The 10,457-nt window shown below is 48.9% G+C and overlaps 2 protein-coding genes across 7 annotated transcripts in view; both read right to left on the reverse strand.

The window, feature by feature from the left end:
* The window catches only part of MAPKAPK3 (MAPK activated protein kinase 3), a 108,137-nt gene that overhangs the window by 49,626 nt on the left and 48,054 nt on the right, over positions 1 to 10,457 (reverse strand). For 3 of the 6 annotated variants that reach the window (XM_041118737.1, XM_041118738.1, XM_041118739.1), the window contains one exon: positions 298 to 645. In XM_041118737.1, the coding sequence (XP_040974671.1) occupies positions 298 to 522 (225 nt within the window). In that variant the 5' untranslated portion in view covers positions 523 to 645. Of the gene's footprint in view, positions 1 to 297; positions 646 to 1,130; positions 1,440 to 1,712; positions 1,823 to 6,575; positions 7,489 to 10,457 lie in introns of those variants that run through there. The other 3 variants (XM_041118736.1, XM_029996329.1, XM_029996332.2) reach the window with 3 other exon arrangements.
* Positions 10,352 to 10,457, reverse strand: part of HEMK1 (HemK methyltransferase family member 1) — a 111,276-nt gene continuing 111,170 nt past the window's right edge. The window contains exon 13 of the transcript XR_005930960.1: positions 10,352 to 10,417. The gene's annotated coding sequence lies outside the window, so the exon portion shown is untranslated. The remainder of the gene's footprint in view (positions 10,418 to 10,457) is intronic.

Raw genomic sequence — 10,457 nt, forward strand, 5'->3', positions numbered from 1 at the left:
TCTCACAGAACGCACCAAGACACTGTTCTCTCCCCCACTTTTTTGTCTTTTAAATATGAACACAAGCATTTCACAGCTGATAACATTCTCCTGGAAGCTCAGACAGAATATTCTGGAAAAGACTCAAGTTTGGACTACAATGGTGTAAGTAATAGCAAACATCTTCACATATTCAAATTCTTCATGCAGCACACTCTGTAAAATGCAAGCAACAGAACAAGTAGCTTTTACAGGGCTTTGGAAGTGAACTTTGGCCTCCAAGCCATAAATAAGGAAAAAAAGAAAAAGCCTACATACCTTCAAAGCACATTTTTGGCCTGTCTCCTTGTTGAAACACTCCAGTACTTTGCCATTGATTCCTAACCCTAGCACCCGTTTGGAGAGTTTGTAGTCATCGGTAACTGCATGTTTTTTTATCTCCAGTTTGACATGGGCCGCTCCCCCAGGCAAGGATTTCACACTGCTCTTGCTTTCCACGTGACTCTCTGGCTGGGACTCCTGTTCACCTTCACTTTGTTCCATATCAGGGAAGAGTCTGAGATGACAGAAATACCCAACAGATTCCCTGTGGGGTATCCTCAGAGTCCCTCCTCTTAGGTGATCAAACCCACTGCTTCAAACAGTCCATTTGCTCGCCATTTAGTCCTGAGTAAAAATGTAAACCAGTATTAGCAATTGATGTCAACTAACCGTTCTCCCACCTCACTACTTTTCTCTCTTCCTTTCTTGAACAAGATGACCAGGTGCTAGTGAGACCAAAAGCAGAGGTTGACCTCAGGAAAGCACTTTGTTTAGCCTTACAGACCAGTCACCCCAGTTCCAATACACACAGTGATCAGTCTGCAGTTATAAATTACTGCTTTTACTGCAACAAGCGCCTGCGCTGAGTCTTGGACTAAAGTCTTACTTAGCTAAGCTCTGTACAACAGAGCAGAGATAGCCTCTGCTTCAAGGAGCTTACGAACCTGCATCAACTTCTTGCCTCAACTTTTTATGTAGAAATCTCCGCAGTGGTCCCCTGCCTCATCTCGACACTCCAAGTTACGCAAGAGAACCACGAATACCTGGATTAAACCCCAGAGGGGCACCACCTGGGCACGCATCGGACCCGACGCTGAGCCAGCGCTTACCAAACTGCCCTCGTCCAGAGAGTGAGGGGCAGGTGCAGCATTACTTAGGGGACCATCAAACCACCTAAAAACTCAGGTATGTCGAGATGCAACGGTGCGGCTCCCAAAGGTGAGGAGCTGCCTGACCCTGCTGGGGACCGGAGGGCCTCTGGCCTCTCAGGAGCGTCGTCCCAGGGAAGGTACCGGTGCCAGGGCCTCCGAGCCCCGTTAACACCGCTGAGCCACGAGCAGGCGAAGCACCGCGGGGAGGCTGAGGGCCGTTCCTCACGCCGTGGGGCTGCCGGGCCCGAGGCCTGCCCCGCAGACAGCCGCCCCGGGCGAGGGAGCAGCTCCCTCAGTGAGAGCCAGCGGCGGGGCGGCTCCCCCACCCCCTCACCCCGCACTGCGAGGCGGAGGGCGGGAAAACCCCGAGGCGGGAAAACCCTGAGGTGAGGTGAAGTGAGGCGAGGCAGACCCCACGGGGGGGGGGGGGGGGAGATTGGGGGGCGGGGGGGGGGGGGGGCAGCGGAGAACCACCGGGGTGGTAGCGGAGGGTTGACGGTGGGGGAACTCCACCGCCGAGCCCCGCCGGAGAACGGTTACCTGCCTGTGGCGGCGCGGCGCGGCCCCAGCCGAGGCTTCCCGGTGCGGAGTCCCGGAAGGCGGGGTTCTGCCTGGGCCCGCCCCGACGCCATGGGCAGGTGCGCGCCGCCTTCCTCCCCCCCCCCATCCGCCGCCGCCACGCTGAGGGGAGACCGCCCGCGGCGGGACCCGGACCGGCCCGACCCCGGGGGAACCGTGAGGTTCCCCCGGGGTCGGGCCGGACCGGGCCCCGCAGGGGCTGGGAGGGGAGCGGGAGCCGCCTCATCGGGGCTGCGTGGGGCAGGGCGACAGGTTGCCCGGGGAAGGACGAGCGGGTGGTGGAGAACATCCCCTGCGTAGGGCGGTGTTTTTTAAGGTATTTATTGAGGTAAACGGCCCTGCCGGTGGGGGACGAAGCTGCCTCGGTGGCTCCGGGCTTGTGCCGCAGCGCGCCCGCGCGGTGGCGGGGAGGGGAGGCCCGGCCCGGGGCACCGCCGGCCCCTTCCCCCCCGACCGCTCGTTTTTGGAAGGGGAAAGGACTGGCGCGTTCACTCTAAAACCTGTTTTAAACAGTAATGCTATTGCTACGGAGCAAAGCATTGGGACTCGATGCTGGACAGACTGTGATCCTTCAGGCGCTATGGCTACCGAAATAGTCGGTGCTGTTATTAAAGGCGACCTTTTCTGCCAAATAAGCCGACGGTATTTCTTTGCGCTTTTGTATGCACAGTCAGGATATTAAAAGTGATGGTTCCCACAGCAACTGTCGCTCCTCGCTGGTGCACAGAGTGTAGTTACAGGGATGTGAAATGCTGAGTTTTTCCTACATGTGAAGATGAGTCATGCATTGAAATGGAGCTGTACTTGTATCACTGGAAAGAGCTTAAAGTTCACATGCTTTACGAGTTAAAAATACATTTGTCATTTTACATAACACAATGGCATCTGGAGTTCTAGCGGTTCAGAAAATAATTAAAAGGGCTAATGAGTCCTTTCTCCAAGGGATAAAAAGTAGTTCAACTTAGCAGGATGCAGATCTGCAGTATATCTATTGCCTTGTGATGTGACGCTACAGCTATTCTGCCTCAGGTTTCCCTTCCAGGCTTTCAGCAGTTCAGCTACTGGAGGGCCTGGTCCCCTGATTCAGTTCACCTATTCTGGGCAATTCAAGTCCCAGAGCAAATCTGCTGTTCCCAACCTTTCCTTCTCAGGTTTGGCTTCCAGCCTTCTTAGGCTTTGCACCACCTCCCACTGTGGCAATCTCAGGGAAGCATATACATAACTGCAAGCTCCCAGGTTGCAAGCCTTCAGTAGCACTGTTCTGTAGTCAGCAGCTTGCTCTTATTTTCCTTCCCACGGCTTCTGCCTGTATTTGCTGTTTTATTTGTCCTGGATGGTAATTTACTTCTCTTTGCAACAGGTAACTATAGTCCTCTTCCCAGCTCACAGTCACTGGGGGCCAAACCCTTCAGAAAACTTCTAAATCTCTCATCTCTCTTCCATATTTTATAATGAGAAGTATACTTGCTCACACCAATTTGTAGCTCCCATCCCCAGCCCCACTTCTGATCTTTCCATGTAACTCTTATACAAAAGTCTATGGCTGACCAAAGCAAGCACAAGTTACAACGGCTCGCACATTAAAGCTAGCAGAAGACTATTTACGGCCCTATTCTGGGAAATATTAAGCATTGCAAAAATTCCAAACAGATGTCTACTTAAGGGGTTGCTATTTTTTACAGAGTGTGTCAGAAGCAAGGAATTTCATTAAGAAATTATGACTCTTTCTAACTATTACAAGAATGAGTTTCTACAAAATAAGCTTTGCGTGGAAAGAAAGGAGGAAAGATGAGGGAATAAGACAGGATTCTTCTGTGTGAAGTTAGTTGGTTCTACACGTCTCAGTTATGAACAGTCTCCCACTGAGAAGAGTTCAACTGGTAGGATACAAAACACATGTTTCAAGTCACTGCTTTAAATGGTATCTTACTGAAAGTTATGCTTGTTTGGGTTCACTACTCGATATTGTCTGTATACGCTCCTAGCAAAGTTCACTGTTTTACCAGTAATAAGTTTAAACAGGGCAAAGCCCTTAAAAACCCAGTGTGAATCATGGTTAATAAGGCCTTACACCAGCCCTCTGCCAATTTCACCCACCATAAATTCTGAAAAAGCCTTTCCAGCACCATCCCAAGTATCAAATAGCCTCATGGCACACAAGGATGACCACAGCTGAGGAACAAAAAGCAACTATACTCCCTTGCTTTTTGTGTTCATTTTTTGTCTTAGATAGGCTCTCTGAGCACAAAGCATATCTTTACCCCAGGCAAAACACGAATATCATGTGCGGAAAATCTTTAAAACCAGTGACAAAGACAGTATTTCTCAATATCTAAAAGCCTTTGCAACAGAGTGTTTTCACAAGTAACAAGGTGGCAATCTGATACTGTAAGTAACAGCCAAAAGTATCCCGTGCTCTTGGACTGAACTTCTAAATCTCTTCCACTGGACATCTCTCCTGATTTTGCTTAGCTGATGCTTTTTATTCAATGTTATTCTGACCACGCTGGGCAGCCCCAAAGCAGTCTGGGTGCTGCACTAGTGAAACGACTCTGCTATAGTGTGTGGTTGTCTTAAGTGACTGTACCTGCAAACCCATGTTGGGTACCCACTCTGAAGTTCCCCCACTTGTAAATCCCAGCCTTTGCAATCCACACTCAGTTCGTACAGAGCCAAGAACATTCATTTGTGTAATATCCCTCTCTTAAGCTGCTTAAGGTTTTATAATTTCTCTGACAAGCTGGGGGGGGGGGGGGGCGGACGCCAAGCATGCTGGGTTCAGGCACACATCTTAGAGTTAACGACTGGTTTAACCATTTAACCCCAACACCTCTGACATCCTAAAGGCAAGCAAGCGCAGTGCGCTCACCCTGGCTGCAGCTGTCTGCCTGTCTGGCTCTAGGAGCCTTTCCCACAATGTCTGCTTTCAAGTGGCAGTTTTATATCTCCCTGGGAATTACATCTCATATGATCAGAAACTTACACTGGGGATCCTGTGGCTTCTCCTTGTGCTCGTGGCAGGTCAAGCCGCGTTAGCATCCTTTGGACATACTGATGGAGGACACGCTGACAGGCCCACTGCAGCTTATTGAGCTGGGGGACATTTTTCATTGAAAAAGACGTTTTTATTTATTTATTGATGTTTGCTTTTTGAAGTTTTAAAAAAAACAGTACTGTTACAGGATAAGAGCCCACTATGGTAAAAGTTCTTTCATCCTCACAAAAATCCCTAAAACTGTAAATTAAATATTAATCCTGTTTTTACCAAAAATCCCCAACAGCAACAACACAAACCACCTTATTTCAAGAGAGAAGCTATAGCTATAGCTCAGCTATGCCTGCCTTGCCCCAAACTAGAAGAGTAGCTTATAGGAGAAAATAACCAAACAATAAGGCCCTAATCTTGCAATAAGCTTTGGGGCAGCCACCCCTTTTCTCTAAGCTAGTGTGTTAACCCTGTGAAGCTTCATATTTTAGCCAGCATGCAGTTTGGATACGCTGTTCCTGATTTTATCATGTCTTGGATATCACAGATACCTGGGTTACACACAGAGCGCACTACTGTTTAAATACAGAAGGTTAATTTTGGCTATCCCACTGGGTATTTTCACTGCCTTTTTGCCATCTGTAGCAATTCAGTAACAGTAATATCTGGGATTAAAGACATTTCAGACTTTCAAATATCTCATTTCTTAACAAAAATGAAATGAAATGCCCGCGTTTGCTCTCATCTGGAGAGCTAGGAAAGCTAATGTCATCAAATGTTCTTTGAGGAATGGCATATTTTGGAGGAGTGATACTTACCTGAATGCTACAGTTAGCTGAGTTTATTTATATACAAAAGTGATTTGCATGGAGGTTAGTCCTTTGATAGCAATGTCTTGTGGAAATCAGTATCAGCTACAATAAAGAAATTATCACCATCAGCTGAAAATATAGTGACTTGTTTTTCTGAAACATTGCTTCCTCTGAGTAACAGCTATGTATTTTTTGTGTGTTATGAGAAATGCACTCTCTGGGATTCATTATATGGATGTCACCAAAGAGAAAATCCTCTGTATTGTCAAGTTGAAGTGAGGACACAGCTTTGTCTGATTGGGTGGTGGCAACAACCTTATGAAATCTCTCAGGAAGTTCTTCAGAAACTGCATCTGTGATATTAAAAGAAAGAAAGGGCAGCTCTACAGAACAACATTGTGATATAAAGGAGAAGAAAAGAAGCTTCCTGTAGGATCTTTAGTTTAGTCAGTCATGTACACAGTGGTCTGAAGCAGAGACTATGTACATATTTTCTCACCCATCTTTCAGTTCTGCTGTGGAGGTATCTGTCTCAGACATCAAAAATAAAAAAAAAAGAGAAAGAAAAGCCCAACAACAAGCCAGAAACTGAAATAGTTTCTATTACCTATACAACCAGGAAAGCTCATCAGCAAACAGCCTAGCTCTTTTCTTTCCACAGCTGAGGTAAAAACAGGTTTGTAGAGGTCCTTCATAGGCAATGATGTTTACCTGATGCTTTGTGATCACCAAACCAGAACAACTTCTCTTTTATTCTCAACACCCTCTGCACTGACCTGGGATTATAACATGGTTTCTAGGAGGAATTACAAATTCTAACTGTGAACCAGCTGCTAGTGAAGGAACGAGAAGTCTCAAAGCACCAGTCTCACCATCTGGAGAGCATGTTCTAATACCTGATTTAGTTCCTCAAGATTACTTCCTCCCTGTTAGCACATACTCAGCAGGTATTTTTCTACAGAAATACAGAAGAGGGTGGAACAGTTGCTTTTAGAATCCTGGACTCGGACACATTATTACAGATACCTTGTCTTGGTCATTGGGAAGGTTTTGGGAGGCTCCATCCCTCCTCCTCCACTTAAGGGTTGCTGTCTGGGGATCTTAGAGCACAAGGAGGTCTGGGACACGGCTTATTTACAGAGGAAGTCAGAGAGATACCGGTTGGACATTTCCGTTTCAGCAGAGAGAAAAAAAAAGACAGGGTTTTTCATAGAAGTATCATAAATCAAAAGCATTATAAATCTTCCAATCTGTCTACAGAAGATGGTGCTTCATTTTATGCTGCAGTGGAGCGCAAGAAATTAATCTCTTTCTTTCATTGAAAGAGATCCTGCAACTAATGGGTATGGCAACATTATCTGATAGTCCTGGGGTGGCCTTCCAGGCCACTCGGGAATACAATTTCTGCAGAAACACAGCATTTGGTAGAAGCAGAAAAGTTCCTAACAGATGCCACACTGCAATAATCTTCTAGGTCACCACATGCCAGCAAGCCTAGGGAGAACAAATACAGTGAGTTCCTTACAGTAACACCAAGGTATTTTTTTGTAGCCTGAAATGAAGCCCATTGCTTTCCTGCACATTCTTCTTCTCATGGAGCCAGCTCAGATGTCCCCGCATCCATGGCACAGCTCACCCACACCCTGGAGACTCCTCCATTGCTCCACACCAGGTTGGGAAATCAAAACCACAACGGTAAGTTCATCGCCCTCTTGTGTGTTCTTGATTACAGAAACTGGTGTGCCCTACTCAAATAACGAGATGGCCTGTCTAAACAAGGAATAGAGGCGTATTATTGTTAATGTTTGTTCGGTCGCATGCTATTCCTTACATTACAACACAGGGCAAGTGTCAGAGATGGCCTTGTGGCCATGCAGCAGCCAGAGGGGCAACTTTCTTTCAGTCTTTCATGTACAAGCTTATAGTGAAGGTAAATCCAGTCTCCAGTCAGATCGACCTCTCTCAAGAGTTACGATTTTGGATGTCATTTTTCATTTACACCAACTCTACAAGATTACAGAAATGTCCAACTGTACAGGTGAAGCAGTGTAACCCACCCCCAGTGGAAAGGGGACTCGGGCCGCCCGTCTGCTCAAACACAGAGTTATCAGCAGATGGTGCTGTTGCGTTGGTGAACTTTCCTAAGGGACTCGCTGGCTCACGATTTCTGGCTTTTCTTACCTCCCTGACTTTAGTGTGAGCTTGCTTTGATACCTTTCATAACTAAGCCCTATCACTCAACAGTATCGCTCAACAAAATTTCTTGTTACTGCCTCTGCAATGTCCTAATTCTTCAACGTTGAACCCTGGAGAGCCATTTATATCGGTATAAACTGGGTTTAAACAACTAATTTGTTGGAATGGCAGCAACTCATGTTGACTGTGCACGGGTAACCAACTGCACAAGGCCTGGGGCACTGGCAGATGGGGCACACTGTTCTGTTTCCTACTTAGGACATTACCATATGCATGAGGAATGCCAATGAGGGGCAAAACGTTCAGGTAGAGTGATGAAGTACTACTCAACACTCCTGACTTAAAACCAATTGCTAATTTTGTAGATAAAATAGCCCAGGCATTAGCCTGAATATTTTTTTGAGGTGGGCCCCTAAAAAAGGTTCCAATGAAAATGAAACTTCCTTTCATTAATACTCATATGCATTAGCTGCTTCAATTTCATGGTCATCTTTCAGGGTCCTCTAGGACTCCTGAGAAGAGCAGCATGGATCTTATGACTGCAGGTGGAAAAACACTGCATCAGAATGCAATGCATACTGAATAACATAGTGTCTGCACTGGTGTGAACACCTGTGCTGCTTCCACAGAGCAGAAATACAGAGCTGCCAACTGAGACACATTTCTGCGTGTGATGTTTTCACTCTACGCTTCTTAGCATTGCTTTCCTGCTCCGGAGATACAAATGGCTACTCAGCCAACAGCACAGAGCCTGCACACACAGACTTTTCCAGAAGAAGATCACTAGATGGAGCCCAATTCTAAGTAAAAAAAATAATCTATAAAGCTAGCTTCTCAATGTCTGCACTGGGCTGCAGCATTCCTGCCTTAGGGCACTCTACAGCTATCATCTCAGTGTCCCCTCCAAGGCTGAAGATGAAATACCTCCTGAATGTGCAGGTTAACTACAGCTTGCAGGAGACGGCAGCCACTTCCCACTTTCTAGTCTAGCTCTGTTCAAATCCATCGTGCTGCTGCACCACCAACGCAAGGTTTTAAATAATGCCCGATTTAAATATGAAGGAGCACACGCATGCAGGCGTCCCCCTGCAACCCTGTGCCAGACCTGCGAAGGCAGGCCTTCGAATCATCTTTTGACTGTTGTGCTTGCTGCGCACAGGAGGGGTGAGGACTGAAATTCCTCTGCTATCTCCTCGCCTCTCCTGTGAATTGACACGTATTCAGATGAAAGTGTCGGCTGAAGTCCGTCTTAGGCTCAGAAGCAAACTGGTCAAGGGGTGCATGCATGATGAAATTGCCATCGCTCTGGATACTTAGATGGCCCTTGGCACTATTAGCAGCACTCGTTAGTGCACTGTCCCTGATGTAGTAAAGAAAATGGATGGAAGCATGCAAAAGGCTAAGCAGCTGCTAAATGAAACAGCAGGGAGTTAAAGGCCGAGTCAGGAGCTGAACATAGGCTTCCTGCGCTCAGGCTCATGTCCTGCCCCTGAGAACATCCTTCTAACCTTGTCCTTATCGTCTTCTTCCCCTCCCCTCTGCTCCTGGCCCCATCCACTTTGGTTCTGAACAGCACAAAGATTACTGGTATTTTTAAATATTCAGTCTACTTCAATGGAGGTGACGGACAGCCCACCCTCACATTCTCTCTTATCTCCGATAGGTGAAGGGGTGGCAACTCGCGGCAGGAAAAGAACGATCATGGTTTTGTTATAAAGGGTTCAGAAATAAAAGGTTCAATCACCCTAACAGTAACTGAAGTACTTCCTCCTGGGTCACCCGATTTTAACTTGACGACGGTATCGTCAAGCGCAGGACACAGTGGCGGCGGCGTAACCTTTTCCAGGAGCCTCGGCCCGGCTGAAATCCAAACTCGCAGCGGGATTCCCAGACGGCCGAGGCGCGAGGCCACCCCACCCGGCCCCACACCCGTCCTTCCGCTCCCCGGACGACACGCCGCTACGGCACACACCGTCCTCCCGCCTGCCGCCGGCAGGGCACGGGCACCTGACGGGGCGCCGGCCCCCGACCGGGCCGTCGCTGCCGCCCCGCGGCCCGCCCCGTCCCTCCGCGCCAGCGCTCCTGCGGCCCGGGGAAGGGGGGTGCGGAAGGGCGAGAGGGTCGCTCAGGCGCCGTTGACAGAACCGCCCGTAAGCAGAGCCGCTGCCGGCGCTCAAAACTAAACGGGGATGGACGGAAACGCGCGCGGGTAAACAAAACGAACGTTACAAACGGCCGGCAGGGCGCCGCGCCGAGCTCGGCCTCAGCCCCGCCGCCGGCGGACCGGCGGACCCCCGCCCCGCCCCGGCGGCCGGGCGGCCCCGCGCATGCGGCGGGGGCGGCGTCGCCCATTGGCGGGCGGGCGGCGGGGGCGGCGTCGCCCATTGGCAGCGCCCGCCGCGGCGGCCCCGCGTTCCTGGAAAGTTCTTGGAAATGGATCAAAGGCGTTTCCGCGAACACGCGCGGCGCCGGCTCCGCGCGGCCGGCAGCGCCGCCCCGCCCCCCCCCCCCCCCCGGGAGGGCTCCGCTCCCCCCCCGCCCGTTACGGACACATCTATTTATACCTTCTCTTTTTTCTTTCTTTTTTTTTTTTTTTTTTTTTTTTCCCCTCCGCGTGGCTGCTATCGGAAGAGTGATGTGAATACAATGCGATTCCAGGAATCCCTCACTTCCTGGAACAGATTAAAAGGGGCAAACAAAAGATTACTTAGT

Source organism: Aquila chrysaetos, chromosome 20, assembly GCF_900496995.4.
Source record: "Aquila chrysaetos chrysaetos chromosome 20, bAquChr1.4, whole genome shotgun sequence".
NCBI classification, from domain to species: domain Eukaryota; kingdom Metazoa; phylum Chordata; class Aves; order Accipitriformes; family Accipitridae; genus Aquila; species Aquila chrysaetos.